The 25,002-nt window shown below is 40.2% G+C and overlaps 1 protein-coding gene across 1 annotated transcript; it reads right to left on the reverse strand.

The window, feature by feature from the left end:
• Nucleotides 1–322: 322 nt before the first annotated feature.
• Nucleotides 323–22,566, reverse strand: LOC139697948 (monocarboxylate transporter 9-like). Its single transcript, XM_071596806.1, has 7 exons — nucleotides 22,535–22,566; nucleotides 10,668–10,731; nucleotides 8,176–8,302; nucleotides 6,496–6,639; nucleotides 4,462–5,484; nucleotides 3,174–3,365; nucleotides 323–453 (listed from the first exon to the last, which is right to left on the reverse strand). The coding sequence occupies exons 1-7, from the start codon at nucleotides 22,564–22,566 to the stop codon at nucleotides 323–325; spliced, it is 1,713 nt and encodes a 570-aa protein (XP_071452907.1).
• Between the last annotated feature and the right edge of the window lie 2,436 nt (nucleotides 22,567–25,002).

Raw genomic sequence — 25,002 nt, forward strand, 5'->3', positions numbered from 1 at the left:
TTTTGATAGTTTATCAGACTTAATGTCTCGATATCTCATTTAAACGATAACAAGATGGGCACATAGTCATCTACGCAGAGATACCAACATACATATATGATAGAATTCCCGGGAGTTGAAAACCATCGGGTAACTATTACTTTGGCAGTACTGAATTCCGTCTCACTTTGCACATCAAACGTCGTTGCCAACCTCTTTTCTGAATCGAAGGTCACATGCCATCCTGAGCATCAGTCTATCCTTCCGAATGGCATCCTTCCTTCTCCATACGGCGATGATTGCATTCAGTCTTTTAAAACGATCATAGGATTGCCTCTCTCCTTTAGACGTGGTGCTGGAACCCTTTCCTGCTCATCGAAAACTCCATTGCCCATAAAACCACAGTAAAGAGTGCCATCCCGTTGATGAAATAGAGGCACGTTGCGTAACTCCCAGTGTAATCACGAAGTACACCTGATGAATAGAAATTAAAAAAATGTTTTTTTTTCATTATTCAGAAAAGACAATTCATGCATTCGTTCCAGTTTAAAAATTTATTACGAGGTGAATTTTTAGTATGAATTTTCGAATTAACCCGTCGTTCATTTTTAAGAATAGACTTATTTTTTTAGGGTTTCAGTCGTTATATTATTGGCAGGGTTGAATGCCCTCACGTGGTATCATAACTAACAATTTCATAACTTTCAAAACTTTAATTTGACGAAGCATAACCATATATTTCAATTACGCGACTTCTCATGAATGAAACGTCTCTCAAACTGCCAAAGGCATTAACCTTATTGAAAATCTTCTTGAGCTTTCTCATAAATTCGTAGGACCGTCGCATTTTCTGTGGATACTCGTGGAAAAGGCTACAGCTGCTTTATGGGTAGCCATGGAAGCCTCGAAGAAAAAATATTTTGATATAGATGGGATGCGTGTCCATTCGGAATTTATAATATTAGGATTGCTAAATTTGGCCATTTATTTGCCAAATCCAAATGTTTAGCCTGATTGGCAACATTGTTTATCTAATTCAGGAGATGCCAGTTTGTTTCCCTTGGTGATAAATTCACAACTTTGAGCTCATTAATAATAATTTTTCGTTTCTCCTAAACAATTCCGCATCAGTTGGTATTAATAAAGTTCTGCCCCTTCTTCTTTTTCTTCTCCACTACAAATAATCTGACAATTCACATAAAATTTTATTGCATGGCACTGGGTGTTTCTGAGTACGCCCTAACTTTCTCTAAGCCGTCGCATTTTAGCCGATAAGAGCGTTAAGAGTTTGCAAGACGCAACCAAGTTGGCTAATTTTCAGTCAATAGTGAACCAGTCAGGTTGTGAAACTAAGAGGGCCAAGGGAAGCACTACGGGGAGTTAAGTTGGAGAATGCAGTATGAATAGATAAAGAATTACTGATAAAAGAATTACTGAAAGATAAAAGAATTACTGAAAGATAAAAGAATTACTGATAAAATAAGAATTAATGATAAGTTTATGGGAAAATAAAGTAGGAGATCTTTAGGACCCAGGTACCTAATTAGGTCAGAAGAGTTGATTGCTTCAATGTTAATCCTCAATTCCGAAAAGAATAAAAGCGTGTGCATTCCAAGACTGTAGTATTAATTGAACAAGCAGGAAAGGTGGTAGCGAGAGTATCATTGAGAAAAGATTGCATTATATTTCAAGCAACTAACTGGACAAAGTTCAGCTTAGCTTGGGATAGGGTAGCAAACGCGTGTCTATTTAATTAATTATAGCATTAATATAATAGAATATGGAATAAAATCATGATGCCCTTGTGTGCTTCGTGGATTTCGGAATTGCGTTCGATAAAGCAGAATGAGCAAAGCTGATAAAAGTTATAAGAAATGTATTGGTGGACTGGTGGGAAAACGACGAATTCAAAGTCTGTACGCTCATAAATAAGATGACACAAGCACGGATGCCTAAAGAATCGAAGTGAACAGCAATAGAGAAGGGTGTAAGGTCTGTTATCTCCGGAGAAGGAGAGGAAGAAGTAGAAAGGCGTTGGCTAAAACAGCGACTCCAAGAAAAAGAAACTTGACTACTAACCCTGGTAAAGACGTTAATCTGTAGGGCAGGGTCCTCATCTGCCCAACTCAGATGTCATGGGTTCGATTCCCGCCTGGGTGGATGTTCCTCCACCTAGGTCTCGGGTGTCTCCAATTTAATTTTTAGGGATTAGGTGGAAGAAGGGACCATAAAGTCGACAAATAAATGAGTAATACGTATACGTGAATGAGTATAGATACACCACAAGTTTCGTAACTAGTCGGTGATGAGAAGAGGTCGCTGTGGGAAATCCGAAGAAAACAGAAAATCAGGTGGAGAAATATTTCTCAGCATTTAGCATAGTGGCAGAACGGTACTTTTCTCGCCATTGGGAGACACGGGATATAAGAAACGCTGGCTCATAGTGTGAAATATGCATTAATAAAAATATTTGAGCTGCTAAAACAATGAAAATCTATTTCTTCTCTTCATGTTATGTCATCTTTCCTCTTATACCTAGCCTAAATATGTGTCTTTGAAGCGGACAGCAGTAGAGTAATATAGCGTAGTGGGTATTTACAAATGTATCCGTGAAAGTCTATTTTTCCCGATGTTATCCGATCTTTTCTCCCACAAAATCTGAATATGTAACTTAAGCGTGAACAACTAAGGTGTACGTGTATTTACGAGTTTGCCGCCTCGAAACATCCATTTTTAAAATAATATTAAAGTTTCTAGCATGCAATATACGAACAGTCAAATAATTATCATATTACAAGGTTTTTTTACAAAAAGTTGTATGTAAAACTGTTTCCTAGTTTCATAGTTTAATACTATTTATGCAATTAATATACAAAAGAGTGAATGGCTGCATGGTTTTTTTGGGTTTATCTACGTGTATAGCATTTATCGCTCATTTCTTTGGAGATTCTGGGCCCTTCACTCCATGTTGAGTAGGAGGCCCTAGCATGAGTTTTGCAATTTTGTGTTGGATTTGGCGTGAAAGCTAAATAACAAATTGCAGCTTCCTAGGTATTCCACTAGTAGACAGATATTGTTTAGCATACACACATACCAACATTCCATTTAATATTTAGAGAGGACTATATATCACATTTAGCACATTTTATGTGGAACACGAAAAATATCTCTACTCCACAATTTTTCAAACTTACCGATTAACGGGCCACACGCAGTGAACATCAGTCCATTGACAAGCATTTGAATACCGGAGGCTCCAGGAAGTTTCTCGAGGGGAACATACGTTGGTATTATGAGTGAAGTATAAACCGTTCTTACTCCTTTGGAGATCCCCAAAAACACTGCAATTCCGATCACAGAGTAATAACTATTGAAAAACAGCAGAACTGAAAGTAGAAATAAAGACTCCACTAAGTTGTTTCAAATACCTATCTCACCGTATGATCACAGTACTCTTAATTATATGGTTAGAGTTACAGCGGAGAATCTGTTCAATATCTATTACTTAAATTATTAAAAGAATCTGGGTCAGAAATTGCCATTCATATGTACATTTCGTCAGTAAGCAAAGAATAATTTGGGAGCAGTTGACCACCGAACGGTTAGCTAGAAACAAACTTATGAATCCAGAGAAAAAGTGCATACATTTAGCAAGGGAAGATAGAAACAAAGGCAATTCATTACGAACTATCCAGCATAGTGGATAGGCCTGAACATTTTTTGGAGCTCCTGCATCAGTGACTGCTATAAGTGCTCGTACAATGCCGATTCCGGATTTGTCGGTGTCTTTGCCATTATAAGTGCTTGTGGAGCTCCAACTTTAAATAGATTTGACAGCGATTATCAAGTAATGAGGATAAATGTAATGAATGCCAATTGATTGAAGAGAGGACGAAAGAAACACGAGTCTTCTTCATAACCTTCCGTATTCCTTACACAGAAATGCTATTTTTCTCTGACAAGAGTTCTTTGAAGTAGGACTATATGGTTGGCTCGATGTAATAAATCACAATGTTTGAAATGTATGAAAGCACCGAGAATATTAAGGGGTAATGGCACCGGTACCCGTGGCAATCACATTGGATGGATTCAGGCACTCCATGAATGGATTCAGAAGATATCATATTTGGGTTTGGAATGGAATGACAGGCGATAAGAAAAGAATGAATATTAGATTTGGCTGCACATATTGGCTCGGGGATAAAGTTTTCACTCAGAAATAATGTGATGGTAAATGTTGAGGTTTTTCAGTATTATTATGTATGCTCTTGACAGCAGAGAAAATTTAACAATGTGTCGAAGAAGGAGTTCTGGCCTAAAGAAGGTTACAGAAAGAAGAAGGAACTCTTCCTTGTCGACTAGGAAGAACGATGGTGATTGCGTGATGTTTTTACGGGTTAAATATCTGACTTTGGATCATATGGGCGTGACAAAATTTTCACATTTTCATTTAAATTCGGTATTGTTTCACTGTCTACTTACACGATCTACTGGATATCACGAGAATCAAACTGGACATGTACATCAGCCTAGGGTGTATCTTGAATCTTTCAGCAATAAAAGGCACCATGAATCTAAACACTATATCCACACTAGCTATTGTCGACATAATCCTTGCGACTTCTTTCGTAGAAAAACCGAAGTCACTCAATATAAACGGAGTGAGCATGGAAAAGTTGAGTTCGCCGAAGATGGCCGCCGATATGCCGATCATGATGCACACATAAATTGGGTCTTTTAACAGGTCCAGGTCGAAGAATTTCGCGAAGATCATTGCGGTCCTCTTGAGTATCTTGCTCCTTTTCGTGCCCGCAGCGCAGACCCCTTCGTCGCCCGCCGCCTCTTCTCCCGTCGCTTCGAGTTGAGCGTACACAGACCTCTCGTCGAATATCATGTAACTACTCCCCAGATTGATGGTCTCGACCGAAGTCCACCAATAGTTCCTCCTCTGTTGGACATCCTGGGAGACACTCCTGTTATATCGCCTCCTTTGCTCGTACACCGACACGGATGAACCTCTCCGGTAGGACCTCTCTGCTATACTTGGGGACACCAGAGGGTCCTCGCAGCCGTAAATGGAGTGTGCATCCAAGTCGTGTTCCACCGACGAGGCGGTCATCGACTTCTTCCGACCCTGCGCGCCCTTCGCGTGGGGACCGCAGTGTAGTAGCATGGACTCCCTCTCCTCCTCGTTCGCTTCCTTCCCACTCTCTTTCGTCTGGAGGCCTTTCCTGGCACCCTCCACATTCGGGACCGGCCTCATGTGCCACTTTACCGGCTGCAGCAGGAGGGAGGCGACAAGCGAATGCAGCACGAGCCCCGCCATGACCATCATCGTGCCCCGGACGCCGTATTCGTTGAGGAGGTAGCTGATGAGGAAGGGCATTATGATCGGTCCGAGGCCCATGGATGCCACGCACAGGCCGGTGGCCCTTCCACGGCGTTTGTAAAAGTAGGAGTTCATGGCGAGGCTGAAGGAGGCGGCCAGGAAGCAGATACCCATGGCTGTGGAGGGAAAAAGAGTTCATCTCACAACTAAACCGACATTTTCAAATTTTTTCTTTATGTAACTTTCCTTACCTTCTTATATTTCAAATATTTTCCTAACATTTCCTGAAATTCATTCCGAAATATTCTCTATAAGAAGAGTAGGGAACATGTGGCCATTGTAAGGCAAAAACTGATGTAATCCACAATTAATAGTACAATTGAAGGAAGTAAAAACCTCAGTCCCAAAGACCACTATGTGACAAGTGCATAGTTTAAAGCATACCTGTATTGCCGAATCATTTCTACTCGAAGTGCTAATCTGCTTGAATATCTTCGAACCTTAAGCTTAAGATTAGCAGTATAGCATGCCACATTTTGTTTCGTAATTAATGTTAATAACTAATATGCTCGCCTCCGTTGGTCCATGAAACGGCAGGTCATACCCAAAATAGCACTGGTTTTGGACAAACTCTTGCTCGAGGGACTAAAAAGTAAGCCTTTACACTAATATATTTTTATTCATTTCGTCTCCAAAACAAAATTTTGAAAAAAACTTCCGCAGAGTTTTATAAAATAAGTTTCCAAAGTTGAGTATTGGAGTTAAAAATTTCGAAGTTTAAAGGCACAGCTAAAACGCATACTCCGCACTGATTAGGTATTCACATATTCATATTATTTACAATTTCATTCCAATCTAAAGGTATCTGGGCACCAGAACCACCGGAACTGTTCGAAGACCAATAAAGATGACAACTTCATCTATTTCTTATTTAAGTTAATTATTTCAATATTTTTCTATAAAATCTGTCAAAATATATACTAATGTCCCCTTAGTTATGTGAGGAAACGACAGTTAACATTCACTTCAGGATCTAAAATTAAACCACTCGAGTGTATTTCTGTAATGACTGAAGTTGTTGAGCAAACAATTGTTGTTAATATATGTTAAATGGAAGCAAATATGCATAGCCTTGCAATAGGATTGAAAAAAAACTTCGTTACTTTATTGCTTTCAGTGTCACTTACCAACTAGAAAACTGTAGAAGATGACAAACTGCGTGAAGGTGGAAGCAAAGCCCGTCAAAAGAGTTCCCGAGAAAAGAAAGACGCTTCCAGTAATAGCCACTTTCCTGAATGAGAATTTCCTCAGCAACGGTCCATTCAGGAGTCCTAAAATTCGAAGTAAATAAATATTCCTCCAGCATTAATATTCCGTTTTCTCTGGCATTATTTATTATTTTTCTAGAAAACTGCGGGAGATACCCCTACAGTACCTTTACCAGAGTCATCCACTAATGCGCATTGCAATGCTACAATTTGAAAGCGTAAAAATCATTCGCCTTGATCGGGATAAAAAGTGTAAGAGGACGCCTCGGTAGCTCAACTGTCTAAAGCACTCGGCCGGACATCGAGGGTCTAGGTGAATGTTTTTTACACTTTGGAACTTTTGCATTGTAATGCGCATTTATATACTATATATGTTCCCAAAATTTGACGTCACCATTTTGGGAAACTTTTGGGCAACCCCTTTGTTCCAATATAATTAAAAGTAAACTACTACTTTGTGTTGCTTTCGCCTTGTATAATTTAATACAATGTACTTGTATACGTGAACTACCTTAGAAATAGTACGAAAATAATAAAAAGTTAATATAATGACAATTCTGCTTAAAGAAATAGATTAACACTTATGTTATTCCTCAATGAAAACCTACGTATAGATTTGCATTGCACTAACATCACAAAGGTATAAAAATATGTGAATATGTTTTTAAAACCATAGTGTAGGATGAAGTACCTGGTGTTTCTGAAAACATTCAGATTTTTCCCTCCAGTGTATCGACTTAGTCAAATAATTTGTAGGCATTCATAACCTAATTATATCTTATTAATCGTATGGATCACAAAACCTACAAACTCTGTAGAAAGCATAGTTAAGTTGCAATGAATTGAATTTATCTTGATACATCATTTTCAGGATAGTATTTTGCTTTCTGTTCATTCAGGTTTTTTAAAAATAGATATAAAAATTTTAAACTAGACTCGGAAAAAACGGAAATCAAGTAGCTAAATTTAAAGGATTAACCAAATAATGAGGTACCAAATACAGGTATGTATATATCACGATTGATGAAAGAACATTGAGTTTTCAAGCTAGAAAAAAAGAAAATGTATTAATGGAAGGGTTTGAGAAAGTTCGATATTGTTCCTACATTTTCGTTTTTTATCTCGAGAAAAGAATGCACATTTCACAATACACGACTCTTTTGCGTAATTCTCTTTCCTAATGGAGAATCCTGAACGAAGTGAAATAAACTATTCTAAAGATTTGCATTTTTCCGAAAATTTTGAACATTTATTCTTCGTATACTTTAAATTCTTAGGGTTACTCTTAGTCCTGTGAAATATTAATTATAAAAGTTAAAAAAACTTTGATATCCTAGTATGCCTTAATTTCAATCACACCTCAAGTAGACAACCAACTGAGTCATCGTTTCGTTTTAACTGGCTGTCAACTTCTTATTTAAGACTGACAGACAAAGTAATTCCGAAATCTTGTGCAAATTTCATCACCAATCGTTACTGGACATTTTACAGGATTTTCGTGAGTCAGGATTTCGAGATAGAATCCGAGCGGACGAAAACACAACAGAAGTTGATAATAATATTTGTTAGGAGATTTATCCAAAATTATACATTTCATACCTAATCCGAAGGTTAAAGCAAGATTAGTGTTGATGATTGTAGTACAATCCGTTGCTGCCATATTCATCTGTCGAAATCTGTCCTTGAAGATTAAACCAAATGATTGCAGCAATGGGAGAGCCATTATCTGTGGAATAAAAATTAAAATTATGCATTGGCCATGAAAACTATGGGAACATTTTGAATTGGATATATTACCCTTGATATATAAACTGAATCAAAAGAATACCATTTTCAATCCTTAAGCCTATACCATGCAATTGCCAAATGGATGAACGAGCAGCCAATGACGTGAACTACGCTCTTTCGGTTATGAGGAGTCTTGGTGTACATTATAGCATATAGCCTGCGGAGGCCAGTATAGTGGTAGGGTTAACCATCAGTGGCTCCGTGCATCATTACAGTCATTTTTACATACGGAAGCATCATATGATTCTCAAGTGAAACAAGAGAGCCGCAAATTGTTACATAGGTCATACGGCCGAACAGTGTGGTATCCTGAAGGGTAGAGAATTTGACTTCCAGCCAAAAAGTTCTCGGGCTCAAATCTATGTGATCTCTTGGCATTCCGATATAAAGCCCACGTCGTGGCACTTTATGGGAATCGGAACTTTCTGATGAACCTTGACCAGTACAAGGCGGTCAGCTGTTTCACCCCTCCTGAATTTCAGTCATAGTAGTGGTTACTGTATAAGGTTAGCTCTTCCTTCAACTGTCAAACCGACCTTCGCGTTAAAAACTACGATCAGGTGTGCGTTAAGGGTGGGTGATATATAAACTTTAAATATTTTATTATTATTAAAAATACACATGTGCTGATAGGCATTGTCAGGTGGCACACAAGTCCCAAATAATCGTAAAAGATAATACATAAAACCAGACTTCAAAACACAAATCTCTTTAAAAAAACAAGTGAATCCCCATCCCATTTACAATCATTAATCAGCAAGAAAAAAAAAGATAAATTAAAAAAAATTAAGCTATTACATATAATACAATACACCACACATCAATCAAATTATTACATATATGCCTTACATCTATTCTTAAAAGTATACACTCTGTTAGGAAAGGGCTCGAACATTTTTGCAGGTAAGGTGTTCCACTCAACAATTGTTCTATTTAGAAAAGAAAATTTTTTTTAATTTGTTCTCTGTGCCCGGCATTTTACCTTAAATTTGTGATCATTTCTGCCTATAAAATTTGGGTTCCCCGCCTCTTTCCTAAGATCTGCCCAAGCTTTCTCCCCCTTCAGAATTCGGAACATTCCACAAAGTCTGCTTACTTTCCTTCTAGTTTCTAGAGGTTCCCAGCCCAGCGTTTCTAGCATGTCAGACACACTCTCCATCCTCCTATGCTTCCCCAGTACATATCGGGCAGCCTTTCTTTGCACCTTTTCCAGTTTTTTAATATGACCTTCTTCATGAGGGTCCCATACAAGAGAAGCGTACTCTAAAATTGGTCTTACTAGGGTCTGATAAGCCTTCTCCTTGGTTGCTCTAACGCTCCCTTTGAGGTTTCTCATTACCCAATATTGATGAAGAAAGGCTGATGAAGCGCTTCATGATTATTCAACCGGTAAATATTGAGGCCACCTTCTTCATTGCCACTTGCAAAGGTTATCTGAATTTAATATGCTGGATCATACGTCATCACATCAGAAAACGTGGACCCGAGGCAGATACGAAAGGTAAAACGTACACATGAAAAACTAAGAATTATACAAAGACATAGAATAGGAAGTTGTAATATGAAGCACTATACGGAAAAGAAGAACTCAATGGAATGGGCAAAATAGATTTCGCGGAAGCATAATAGAAGGAAAAGCGCATGGTAAATGCCCATTGTGGGCATTGCATGAGACAAACCTGTAGACTGAGTAGTGATGAAAACAGGAAATAATAGAGCGAATGGAGAGCTCAGTGAAAATCATTCGGGTTGTTAGACAAATAGTTTTTATGGTTACGCAATGACAGTTTCTTTATTTCTTTTTTAATACAATGACCCGTGAAAGCCACTTTGAAAAAAATTTATTACCAGTATTAAAATCTTGCCCACGAGAAAAACTATTCTTAATCACCGATCCTTGAGAATCGTGTACAATCACTATTGTCTAGAAGGTACTTTGAATAAAATAAATAATTCCAATAAATGAAGTAGTCCCTAATAATACGATGGCCTAATACCATAATGAATAATTGTTGCAATAAAACGAAATGAAAACCTAAATATATTTACTATCATTGACTAAAAATTATTTCATTATTTTAGGTAATGAAATCAGTAATCATCATAATTACAGTAATCAGTCCAATTGTATACCATTATATTATCCAAAAATTTTAGTTTCAATTTAAATAAAGCATATTAAAACTGTTAATCGCACGTCGTCATTTTAAAGCGCTTCAAACCACGCACATTGGGTTAACAGAGATCGCACATCTACGAGCATCGGAACAATGGAATGCAATTGCGCACGCAGTGCAACTCACGTTGTTAAGGGCATAGGCGAACACTATGCACCACCCCCATCCTCCGTCTGGTGGTGCCATTTTCCTCAGCATCGTCTCGCCCATGGTCCCCGTACCTCCGACAGCCCCCGCGCCCTTGGCGGTGGCAGGCGACCTCCCATCCGCGGCTCTCCCAGACATGACCGCCCGGGCACCGCCGTCTCCGGCAAAGAGCTCGCTTCTGCCCGTGGGAGTCCGACCCGGGAGCGTGTTCGCTCACGGCACCCTCCTCGTCCCTCCCTCCCCTGCACCGGACGCGTGCCGGCTCCGCTGGGAAGCTCCGCCTCGCCCTTCGCTGAGGAGTGGAAGCAGGTAAAGTTAGCCGAGGATACATATGTGGTTCACTCGGGGTTGGGCGAAATCAGGAGTGGAGTGTGGTGTGGCCGATGTCAAATGCTATTCGCAACATGTATGAGACTGCCGAAATGGCTACAGTTGGTTCCCGAAGGGGTGCAGGAAAGCATTCTAACGATCAGTGATTTTAAGTGCCGTTACCTCACCAAAATCGCAAGAAGGGCGAGGGTGCGTTTTCCGGGAACGGAGTAGTCAAGCGGTTGGCTCCCTCTCTCACCCACGTTCGTTCCGTGTTGCGAAAGGCCGAATGCACTATTTCCTCTATTCTCGCGCCACGGGGACTCCCTGGGATCTATGGTGTTATGGCGAGACACGGGAAAGGATTTGGAGACGTTCTCACGAAGGAATGTGCCGGCTGATTCATTCGTCACGCAGTCGATGGATAGACTCGTAGTTGGACTCGACGGCGTTTTGGGGGAGAGAAGATCTTTTTTCTCGAGGAGAGTGGGATTGTTCACGTCCCCGAACCGCGGCCCTGATAAAAATCTCGCCTCTTACATACGTGTATAAATCATCAGAATCGACGGAGGGGTGATCTAAGAATAGCAGTTGGGTCATCATCGTCCACCGTCTCCCTGCGGAGTATTTGACCAACCTCGGCGGGAGGAGCCGCCTCACTTGTGAACACTGCAGGCGTGTTTCCGGGATGAGAATACTAGCAATTCTCCACGCGTCCCTTCGCAACGGAGTGTACCTATCACTACTTCGAGGATGTGAACATTTGGGTGTGGGAAGTTAAACCACCTTTCCAATTACTTGCATTTATCGCGGTAGTCCAGTGGGTAGAGCGTTAGACTGCTGACCGGAGGGTCCCGGGTTCGATTCCCGGGCAAGGCACTCTGGGCACCTGCAGCTCCACCCAAGCTGTGTGATTTTTCGGGCACCAGATTTTCTTGGGAAACCATAACCGGCACAGGGAAAGGAACTGGCCCCCCTACCCTGATGTGTGAATTTTCACACGCCATACACCCACTAAACCGACCTTCGGGTTGATTACTGTGTTTATGGTTATATATATATATATATCAACCCGAAGGTCGGTTTAGTGGGTGATGGTAGAGTTCACCCAGTACTAAGCCCAATTCGGCGTGTGAAAATTCACACGCCGTATAGGGCCAACATATATATACTACCTTGATCAAAAATTTCCCGGAATTTATTCAGAAAATTAAAAATACAAGTTTATTCATCTAAATCTATATTGTCCCCTTCAGAGTAATCCCCATCGACTGCAACACACTTATGCCAGCGCTTGATCCAATCCTCGAAACATTTTTTATATTCGGTTTTCGGTATGTCCATCAGTGCTTCCTGCGATGATTTTTCCATTACTTCCTCTCGGCTGCTAAAACGCGTTCCCCGTAATGGTTTTTTAACTCGATTGAACAGAAAGAAGTCACAGGGAGACAAATCAGGTGAATTCGGTGGCTGTTGGATGGTATTTGTTGCATTTTTCGTCAAAAAATTACGAATAATGATAGCACTGTGCGACGGTGCGTTATCATGGTGCAAAATCCACGAGTTTTCTGCCCACATTTCTGGTCTCTTTCGGCGAATTGCTTCACGCAAACGTCTCATAACGCCCAAATAATACTCTTTGTTTACTGTCTACCGCCTTCTGGCAAAAATTCATGATGCACTACACCGTTGTAATCCATGAAAACCGTCAGCATTGCCTTCTTTTTTGACTGAAAACGACGTGGTTTTTTTGGTCTCGGCTCATTTGGTGAACGCCATTCACTTGCCTGATGTCTGGATTGCGTGTCGTACTCATAAACCCACGTCTCGTCTCCAGTAATGATCCTTTTGATGAATGTGGGATCGGATTCAGCCTCGCAAATCATGTCTTTTGCGACGTCAACACGGTCTCTTTTTTGCATGAAATTGAGGTCTTTTGGCACCAACTTTGCTGCTACACGACGGAAACCCAAATCATTAACCACAATGTCTTGGGCGGATCCATAGGCAATGTTCAAGTCCTCCGCTATTTCTCTGATGGTTAATTTGCGGTTATTGACCAACATTTCTTTTACTTTATCAATTTTTTCACCGACTTTCGATGTCGATGGTCTGCCACTGCGTTCATCATCTTCGATTGACTCACGACCACTTCTGAACCGCTCGTGCCACTGGTAAACGACCGTTTTTTTAAGAGAATCGTTGCCGAAACACTTTTCCAACATTTCCAACGTCCGTAGTAGTAGTTTTGAGGGGAGGCGACCGACAGCTAAGGTCATTTGCGCCATAGGGGAAGGACAGGAAAGGATGAAGGGTGGAGAGAAACCCGGCGTCGGCATTAGCCTACTCTTTACGAAAGGCGCCAAGGGGTCCGCGGCTTAACGTCCCATCCGACGGACGGCGAACTCACTCAAAGTGCCCTCCACAAAGCACCTCAAGTAGGGATCGAGATACCTCTGAAAAATATTCAACACCGCCGGGATTTGAACCCGCGCCCTCAGGGTGGGAAGCCAGTACGTTAGCCCCCGCACCATCTCGATCCCCCCAACGTCCGTGCGCCACTAAATCCGTTTTTTACGCAAAATTTAATACAAGTTCGTTGTTGCAAATTTAAATCCATTTCTGCAATTGTAAAAAATCGCCAACACACACAGAGATAGATGTACTCTTGGCTACGTAACTTTTGCAAATGTCAAGTTATGACACTAAGATTTAAAGGGAATATCAACAACAGATGTACCAATTTAACAAAAAAAACAGAACTCAAATCGGAACGATGGGAGCGCCACACGGTGGTTATTCCGGGAACTTTTTGATCAAGGTAGTATATATATATATATATATATATATATATATGTTGATTTGTTACCGTTGTACTCACCGTTATTTCCAAAAAAATCAGCTCTAATTTTCACTTCCTTACTTAACATTGGTAATCTTTTCCCAGAATGAAAATAACAGAATATTTGATTAATAAGGTCTATATCAAACAGTTATTTCTACGATGGGAATAGCAATTTTGGATAGCTTTGAGAGAATATTGGTTCACGAGTACTACAGTGTTTGCTGAGAGCAGGTGTGGGGGAGGAAGTCTGTTATATACGAGTTATTTCGCATCAGGCGAGGGCCTTAGGCTTTTAGGCAATTATGACGCAACATATACATACCCTCACGGTGGTGTCAGAAGTAACAGCGTCCAAGTTGGCTTTTTTATAATTCCTCATGGAGTGCCAACACTTGACCAACTTTAATTCCCTCTTGCCTGGGAAAAGTATGGAAATACTACGCGTAATTAACCAATGTAGGGATTAAATTGGGCAGAAAATGTGGACTCTAATGTAATGAGCATAATTAGAAAGACAGCCGGGACTAGAACAGGATTACGTCCAATAATTAAATCAAACTCTTTGGCTGGGGTCGTGAAACTATCGCTGTATGAGTCAATAATCAGGCCATCAACCACATATTCCGAACCTGCATGGTCACGTTTCCTGATAAATATGAGGTGGGAAAGGATTAGATATTTGAGAGAAGGACTCTCAAGAACAGTCTTAAAATCAAGACGACAGGGAAGGGTGGTTGATTACCATTAAGAGTTAGAAGTAACCGACATAAAGCGGTGTACTGAGGAGTTGGCGACAAACTATCTCGTAAAGATAAAAATTAAAATTCGTGAAATACTTTAAAACTCAACCTTAGATAAAACAACCACATGGGATAAGAATAAAAGGTCAAAACATGCAACGGGAGGAGGTTACCTTCCCCTTAAAAGGAAAAATATGGGATCTCCAAACAAATAGTGCATAGCTAAAATCCCCAATGGAAGTCTTAAAAATGAAATATAAAATGTTATAACTACCTAGATTCCATTGACTATTTATGGTAACCACGCATCAGCAATGCACAAAATGTCAATATCATAGGAGCGAGACAGGAATCTACATTGAAGAATGAAAAAATATGACAAACCAAATTAAGTGGGGATGACCCATCCCTTTGGTGAAAGAATCACTGAAAAAACAAGAAGACGGGTTATCCTCGAAATAAGAGTATCATGAACAAAAAGCGCAATTTGCCTCTCTCAGGATCTATCTTTCCGGAAACTGTGCTGATTTTTCATCAATTACTACTGACTATCGATGTGTCTCACCATCGGACTAACAACTATATGTTCCATGACCTTGCATGAAATGGATGCGAAGAAAATAGGCCTGTAATTGCTTGGTTCCTCCTTGTCTCTGTTTTTAAATATTCATGTTACGTTAGCCGTTTTCCAATCTCTGGGAACCTTGTGATCTACTAGCGACTTCTTAAATATGATTTATGGATACGGCGCAATTTCCTATGCTAGTTCCTTAAATATACAAGCGGGTATTTGATTGGGCCCGAAGGACTTATTAGGCTTAATATTTTTTTAGCAAACGTTCTATTCTAATACATGACATTTCACTCTCGGGCATTGGTTGGCTGGCACGATTTAGTAAGCAATCGAAGACATTGGTAAAGACGCTTTGAAAGAAGGAATTTATGAAATTAGTCTTTTTCAAACTGCTGGTTACTCTTTCGCCTTCATAATTTTTGAGTGCATTAACTGTTGACTTATTTTGCTAAACCTCTCTGACGAACGACTAAAATACTTTCGGATTCTCTTTCGGTTTTCCGCTAATTGTTTTCCTTTTGAATTCGCTTAACGCTTTCTGAAATTTTTTCTTGGCATTCGCCCCAGATATTTGTAAGTGATCGCATTCCTTTCGTCGCTAATCTGATAACAATTATGTGTCATTTCAGTCCATTTCAAGGTTTTTATTCCCTCGGGTAAAAGTTGTCGTATGATAGTATCAGTGAGCAGTTACGGCGTATCAACCCTAACGTTCCAATGTGAAGTTCCTCACATGCTTTTGACACCTGCGCCCGCGTTATTCAGGATGTCTTTGTATGCCTCGTGGATTCTGAGATGTTCAACCAAGTGGACAAAGTTAGTGAAAGTAATGGAATATATGAAAAGAATCAAGGGATATGTGGCTTATTGTAAACTCGTGTTTGAATCTTACGAAGCTGGTAAGGGTTTCAGCGGCCGAACAGCGATGGGCAGCGATTGGTAGGGAAATGAGAAAGGGTTACTCGTCATGGCCGATTCTTTTCAACATACATGCTGAGAAAATGTTAAGAGTGGCATGGGATGAGCTTGAGCTGGAAATGAACATGTGGGCAACGTGGTGATCTAGTCAGTTAGGTTTGTAGATGAGCAAGCAATAGCTAGTCGAACAAAGTATGGGATGGGACAACGAGAAGTGTGGAGTGAAAGAAAAGCAAATGAAAACGAAATTACTCAGGTTTCCGGGAAGTAGAAAAGCTAAGTTAAATATTGAAGCCAGAGGAAATAAACTAGAGCAGGTGAAACAGTCAACATATTTGGAAACTGCTTGGTGGGAAAGTAGCTGTAGAAGTGGGGATATTAGGAGAAGGATAGTGTTGGAGAAAGAGGCAATCACGAAGAGGGAAATAGATGACAGTTGCAATGCGTACCATTGCGCATCACTTTAAAATCGTGTCGTGGTAGTAGTCGATGTCGAAATACTTATGTATATGACAGGATTTCGAGCTGTGGGAATGGATAGCAGCTGGGAAAGTAAGTTGGAGAAAGGAAGACTAACAACAAAGTTTTGAGTGTAGTGTGCGAGCAGAGGGAGTTGGAGGAAATCCGAAAAAGACACAAAAAGTGGTCGAAGAAAATATTAAAGTAGCGAAATGTTGAAACCCGTGATAGAAGGTAGAAAGAAGAATTACAAGCAAGCCGGGTGGAGGAAGGAAGAGGTTTTTTAGACAGCAGAAAGGCAAGTAGAAGTTATGATGAACTGAATATGGAAATAATATTGGGCAAAAAAGGAACTATTCCCTTGGAATTAAAAGATAATATTCCTGTGTAAAATTGCAAAGTCTATCTTTAAAGTGTTGAATATATTGAACGAATAATACATGGGTATCCATTAAGTAACTTACGTTTTGCTATAAAATATGAAACTAGTGACATAACAAAGTTTCATTATATACATACATTTGAAAGATCCATTCTTAAACAATTTTTCTTCATAGAAGCCATTTAAATTAATGCATTTATGGTAGTGATAAACAAGCTCTTCAATTCTGTCTCTGAAGAAATCTGACGCCTTATAAATAAACCACTTGTTTACACCAGCATGTAATTCTGCGGCTAAGTCAAAGCTCTGTGTTGCAAACCACATCTAGAGCTAGATCCGTAATCGTTAATCAGCGATTTTCACGAATTTTTTCTTTGATTTTCGCCGTCAATTCATCTGTTACAAGACTGGGCCGGTCACTGCGGTCCTCGTTGTGAACATTGCTGCGGTCATTTCAAAAACTGAATGCACCGCTGCCTCACTCCGCCTTGACTCATTATTCCGTGAACACACTTCAGAAAGTTACCTATGAATTTCAATTGGCTTGAGGTTTTCTGCTAGTAAAAACCTAATCACAGATCGCTCTCCACAACTCGCAGGATTTTCTATTACTGCGCCGTAACAGTTCAAAGTGAGCAAAGTAGAAGCACCACAGTCTGCACTTTACCACAGTAGGATACGTCCTGAATGTGGGGACGTTCAGACACCAAGATGTGGACTCTAGCCCTACCCACCGCCACACTAGGTCGAAGCGTAAGTTACTTTCTGGACTGCATTCGTAAAGGACTCCATATAACAACCTTGGAGTCACAGAGTTGTATGCCGCAGGCTTAATATATTTCTCAGGAATTTAATTGATAGATGTGTAGCATTTCACGCTTTTAATGAGGGGATACAGATTTTGTTTGGCAATTGTTAAAGCTGTTGATAATATGTCAAAATTGATTGAAATTACACAAATGGTAGTTAAACTGAATTCAAGGCTTCATACAACGTCAATAAAGCGGTCGTGTCTCGTAACATTAGTATCAGATCACGATATGGCTATAGAAAATTTTTACTTATAACTCGAAATGATGAAAAAGTATTAAATGAACAATTTGTGATAGCGTATCATCTGAGTACAAATTAACACAAAAACATCATGCCCCAATTTGTGGGGAGTCGTCCTTCATCTTGGAAGTTAAAAAGTATGTTTAATCATTCTAATTTTACTTTTTTATTTTATTTTCCACATTTTCCTGATAAGCGTCGATATCTCTCCCTAGCATTGAGGCCGATTTGATAAATTTCTGTGCCACTTCAGAACTTTTGCGCGCTAGGAATATGATCACCCAAACACTAGGGTAGGCTGAAAACTAATGAACACATGCTTGTAGACCCCAAACAAAATGGCCTTCAGAAGCACTCCTGGTGATATGTGGAAGTAAAATTCCTACTCTACACGCATGCGCAGGTTTGTGGTCGTTATATTCACAGTGTATTTTGAGAAGCGGAAGTATTGAGACGTGTTCTAGTGCTATGTCAACGCGAGTTAAACAGTAGGACTTAAAAAGTGACTCCTACTGAGATTCATCGTCGTTTAAAGGTGACGATGCTGTTGATAGGTCTACTTTAAATAGATGGGTAGTAAACTTTCGTGGTTGCGAGCCTGGAAAAGCCATATTTGTTGATGAAGCACGCAGCGGACGTCCGATCACTGCCACAGACGATAAACATCGCAAACTCGTCGAAGATTTGATTCAAAATGACCGGCGAATCACTCAAAAATGTATCGCAAACCATATTGGAATATCCATTGGAATATATAAGTTTGTCGTCTCAAAGGTAGCCTGGTGCCAATAATTTTGATACATGACAACGCTCGTCCACACACCTCGCGTGCAACTGGAAAGGCTCTGCGAAACCTGAAATTTGAATCGATTCCACACCCTCCTCATTCGCCCGATCTTAAGCCTTGCCATTTCTATTTTTTTTTTCTAAACTCAAGAGACATATCAAGGGTAATCATTACACCTCGGACGATGAGGTGAAAGCAGCTGTCAAATCCTGGATTCAAGAAAAGTCGGAAGAGTTTTTCAGTGACGGAGTGAAAAAGCGTGACTGTGCTGAAAAATAAATATATTATTTTGATACTTAAGTATTGTCCTTTAATGTACTTTCCGCCCGATTTTGCTATTTGTTTTTGTTTGTGGTCTACAAGCATGCGTGCATTACTGTTCAGCCAACCCTCGTGGCATCGAAAATACCATCTGCCTTGAAACGATTCTCGCAGCCCAACTTCATTGGATACCATTAGTAAATACTCTATATTTTCTACTCAATATTTAACATAAAAAGAGGGCTCTAATCATTGGTCCGAATAGTTTCTTCTTTGATTACTCTGCTAAATACATTTTTATGTCAAGAATATCGTTTGGATGGCCGAAACAATTTGATCATTTTCGCAGGATAAGACACTTAGAAACACAGAGTTCGAAACAAAATCCCGTAATGTGAATTTGCTATGCATCTTTGGTTGGACAATTGCTATACAATGTGTATTTATTGTTCGTATATTGTATACAATGTTCAAATTAAGTTCTTTCATTAATCAGAGATTATCTTCGACTCACTGGACTAGGAATTACTGCCTTAGGCGCGCATTCTAATGCGACTTAAGGGACAAACAATATACAGGATATTTCACAGAGAGGTATTCATAGCAATTCTCAGTTTCCAGGGTCCTTTCTCAATTAATACGGAGTGAAGTGAGTAGAGCGCAGGATTACTGGGAGTTGATTCCCGGGCACGCCTCTGGGCATCTTCAGCTTCACCTTAACTGTGTGATTTTTCGGGTAACAGATCTTCCTGGGAAACCACGGGAGGCATAGAAAAAGGAAGTGCCCCACCAACCCTGATGTGTGAATTTCACACTGTTGGGCATAGTACTGAGTGAGCTCTGCCCTCATCTATCAAACTAACCTTTCGAGTTGATTACTGTTCTTTTTCGGTGAATATTAATGTGATTATAGGAATATCATGACTTGTATCAATTGACCAGAAATCGTTTTTTTTTATTTCACAAGTAGGGAAAACTCATAGTGCTGCTGAGACTGTCCCCTTAGACTTGATGAAGAACTTTATATTTTCTTGATTCATGTTCACCGTATCTCTTAAAGTAGATTTCAGAGTGTAAACCTTCGCCGTCGAAGGCGCCTTTTTGTTATATTCTTTACAACGGAGAATCCAATTCCCATCAAAGTTTAAGGAGTAAATATTATGCCCAATCAAGTATTGTTTACTTGTCATCATGTTTGTGTTAATCTAATGCTTGATTTCCTTCGCCATCAAAAAAGTAGTATTTTGAAATCCGAGCCTTGTGCCCGTTAGCATGATGGTGTACATGCCCCGAAGCCAAAAGATTACTGAAACTGAAATGCAAGCATATCCACTTTTATCGCACTGCTGGCTGGTAGCTCGCGCTCTAGAGATGAAGTTTGCCATGAGATCTTTGATTACAATCATCGGAGAATATTTCAATGCAATTTTTACCCGAGTCCACTGCTGCATGAAGAAAATGTGATGTTCAATGAGACATAGTTATGTTACAGTTGAATCCCTGTGGTTCTTATTTCTGCTGCCATCGAGATTATGATAAAACGGTTTACATTTTTCTTTCGGTGTTTTTGACTTTCCCTTAATTGTTCAATCCCTCTCCATCTTCAACGGCGCAAACTTAATTGCCGACTATCGACACAATAATATTTCCCGTGTTGGAGTGATTACAGTGATTCCAAATAAAACGTTTCCTAGCATGTTCAGTCGATATTATATTTCCGAGACGCTCAAAATCGTGAAGCACGAACTAGAGGTGCAACGGCACATTTCGTGGGCGTCACGGGGGCGTCATTCCATCCATCAGCCCTGAACCAGAATGACGCCCTTCTATCCAATCATCGTCCCCGTCAGAGCACCCGCGAGCAACCGAAATGCCACACCTCGAGTGGACGAGGAAAGGACTCGCGGAGAGAGGGAAAGGAGGGCGCAATAATGCACTTCAGAGACGTGGAGGGGGACGACGACCTTGGCTCTTCCAAAAGGGCCAACAGTGGTTCACTCACCCTTGCGTCACAACTTCGGTCTCGCCTTCCTCATTCGATCGCTCGCCGCCGCTTGCGGGTGGAATTTAGCAAGCAGGGGGAGAGGGAGTCGCACCTGCTCGTGCCCTCGAAGGGATACGGGGATCTCCGATCTACGCGCGCCAAGGAAACCTCCGTCGCGTGGACGGCGCCTCGGCGGGCGTCACTTGTCGGGACGCGAGGAGGGTGGGTGGGTGGGCGCTCTGGGGCGCGCTCTCCTCAGCTTACGGGTTCCCGATCGGCGAATCGTTCGTGACTGATCGCTGCGGGCAGGGACGAGAACTCGCACCGCACACGAGGGGGAGGGGTCATCTCCCTCCGATTTCCGAAGGTGTCCAAGCTCCCTCGTCGCCCGCCCTTCCCCCTTCGCCCGCCCGGAGATGTGCGCTCCCTCCTCGGATCTCCCGTTTAAAATCACGAACGCCTTCCCCTCCTCCGTCACCGCCATTCATGCCTGCTGCAACTCATCCAACAGCCTCACGAAATACCGCTTTTTCCGGCGATTTCCCTTTCAAACACCAACCATTTGTCCAATAGTGCATAAAGTGGAAAAGGACTCGCACTGAAATAGGCATTCCAATTTGAGGTGCTCCCTTGGTGAAGATAGCATTACATAATATCACCAATCTAGGGCAAACGCTACGTTTTTGAGTGAGGCGGGATTTGAATAGAGACGACCATTGGTTGGCTAGGCTTGTCTCGCAGACGAAGAACGCAGAACGAAAACGCAGTTGCCAGAATAGCTCCCAGTGTCCACCGTATTTGTTAAGGGATATGTGTGTATATATATATATATATATATATATATACTATATATATATACTATATATATACTATATATATACTATATATATATACTATATATATACAATATATATATATATATATATATATATATATATGTAATGCGAAATCAAATGACGATTAATTGTAGTTTGGGGTGTTATGTTGTATTTTGTTAGGCGAGGCATAGAAATTCAGAAATGTTAGTGAGTGCCCATTCAAAGACGACTTAAAACGGTAGACTATTTAATAATAACAATAAAAATAATTTTTATGAATTACAATTTAACAATAATTCTGATTTGTACACTCTTCCAGCTATTTTCAGGTCGTTAGAATAAATTTAATACAGGGTGAGTCAGCGTTACGCGATGGTCTTTGAAGTCTTTTCTGATGTTTTACACCAGGTAACGCTGACTCACCCCGCTTAACCGAGAGGAAACATTTATTTTGTGAATCATTAAAATACGTTAATTTGACCATTCATTACTTTTCTGTTTGGTTCCATCCGTCATCGAAGTCCTGGGAAATTGTTCATTTCATAATTGCTTGCGGTAATCCCTGCCTGCAGCAGGGTTTAATCTTTCATACTAGAAACCAGGATTTTGAAATATGCCGTCTATCTATTATTTCAACAATAAAAGTAATTTGTAAGATAACTGTTAAGTAATTTTAAATGATATTGAGGATTATAATTTAATGAATGTACATGAACGTATCACGAGAGTGTCCTTTTCTGCTCTTCATTATTTCTGACTTCATTTTTCTTAGCATCTGACTGCCTTAACGATATCTAGAAAGACTACTCCCTTTATTCATCTACTCCGCCGCTTACCCAACGTTCTCCCTTTTATCACGGCCTTCAAAATCCCAATAACTTTGATTATTTCCTCTACCCACTTCTGACTTTTTCGGATTTTACCTATTATCTTCCTCTCTTCGTGGCTTCTATGGCCATTTTCTATTTCCTGTGAATGCTAAAACTAGAGCAAGTGCGCATTTTTCCGATCGCATTACAATGATATCAGTGGCATGCAATTACCCATGTTATTTGTGGATGTATATGATGTTTTTTAATTAAACTCTGCACTAGTATGCGTTATATTTGCCATAATAACTGATTCATTTTATTCAAAATCATATGCTTTTAATAGAGCTTTTAATTGCACATGGGAATTATTTCAATAGTTTTAGAGATATATTGTTTACATGGAGTACGCAAACGCTCAGCTCATTCGCGTTCCTCCGGGGTTACCTCCTTAAATACCACGTTTATTCATTTCAATGTTTTTGCTTTCGGAAACTTCAGTGTATTCTCTGACAAAGAATCAGAGAAAACACCAAAGGAAACAAGCGAAACATCCGAGTGAGGATGAAGAGGAGAAAGCTTAAACGAAGGTTAATTAGTATTCGCCCTTTAGCCACTGCTGAAAAAGACTCCCCTTGGTCAGGCACCAATATGGGCTAATAGGTGCTAATTGATTCGAGTCCCGCTTGGTAAAATTAGATACCGGTCATGCAAATGATATTCTAATGATCACTCTGCAAACACAGCAACCGAATGTGCTTTCTGCCAAATTAAATGTGTAAATTTGGTCAGAAAATCCAAGTAGGCAATACTTGAAGTTACGGAAATAATTTGAAACTGTGCCGGAATATTTGTGTATAATTCAGGTCAATTACATACCAAACTGTTGAATGCTATCATATAGAAAATATCGCATAACCTCATTATAAATAGTTACTTCTTGGATATAAATCACTTCATAGTCATCCGATACACACCACCATCGCATCAAAGTTAGAGAATTAGACCAAAAGATGTTTTCATGGCTAACGTTTTTACACCTACGTCAAAATAATTTTTAACTTTAATAAATCTGCGAGCGGCAATATATGTAAATAACATGTAATCAATACGTAATATACTTATGGAAAGGAAAAAAATGATGAAGAATGGGGCATGATGAACGAAGAAAGTAATTCTTTCGGAGAAATTCAAAGAAGCCAGGAATAGTGGATACAGGGGCATGTTGAGTAACAATGGGATGTCTAAGGCTCTGATAGCGGGTTACCTCCTCCATTCCTCCCCATACTAGGCAAGCGAGGTATGGGGAGGAATGTATTTGCATTTGGACGGAATTAAGGAAGACCGCCAGTTTGCGGAGTCGAAGAATGTTTTAGATTTCTTTGGTTAATTGTAGTGTCGGTTGCTAGAGTTTTTAGTACCGCACTAGAATAAGCTTACAAGTGTATCAGTGGAAAGTCTCTACGCCCATCCAAAACCTACGATAACCCGTTTACTGCAATTCAAAATATAGGGTGTGGCAACATAACTTCCTTTTTTCAAGCGCAAAATGCTTTCAAAAAAGGAAGTTATGTTGCCACACCTTGTTAGAGTGTACAATTTTTGTAATTGTTTGCTTAATATTATTTTTTGGTAGTCTAGCGTATTAAGTTAGGTTTTTGGATGGACTTAATACCAACACCCCTACATTTCTAAGCCACGCTTAATGAGTCACAACCCTGAAACTCCACCCTACTTCTAATCACGTCTTCAATTCCGCATACTTTATACCTCCCTTCATTCCTTCATGCCTATCCCATTCCTTCCCCTTCCTCGTTTTCCTAACGTTCTCCCATCCACCAAAATATTTAACATTCCATCACCATTCAAATTTCTCTGTATCTACGTTCCCCGCTTCCTTTGGCTTTCTCCCAACAATATTTCCCCTCCCTCACCTTGTCTAATACTTCTTAATTTATTTCCCTCTACATCTTTCTCATTGTTTGCTCATATCAAATTAATTATTCTCAATCACTTCCTGTAAACGCGTACTGCATGTTTCTTTTTTGTGACAATGTTTGCGTTGTATTTGTTGTTAAATCTCCTCACTCCTCCTCATCCCTGGCCTAATAGCTTCCCCTCACGAGAGTAAACTATCCATAAGCAGGTTCACCAGGTCCAGAGTCACTTGGAGATGACCATAGAGATTATAGTGTGTCAATGGAGATTTTTAAAAATATTAATAGTAAATAATGCATCTTAATCAATGCTTTACTGCGCCATGACGTCAGTTAGGTTAGCCAGTGACCAGTCAACACGACGTCAGCCAGTGACAAGTCAAGCAATTAGTAACCAAGTCCTTTCGGGGCAAAGCGTGCATTTCATTGACCTTCTTG

This window comes from Hetaerina americana, unplaced genomic scaffold (genome assembly GCF_022747635.1).
Source record: "Hetaerina americana unplaced genomic scaffold, ioHetAmer1.1.p SCAF_8, whole genome shotgun sequence".
Lineage (NCBI taxonomy): Eukaryota > Metazoa > Arthropoda > Insecta > Odonata > Calopterygidae > Hetaerina > Hetaerina americana.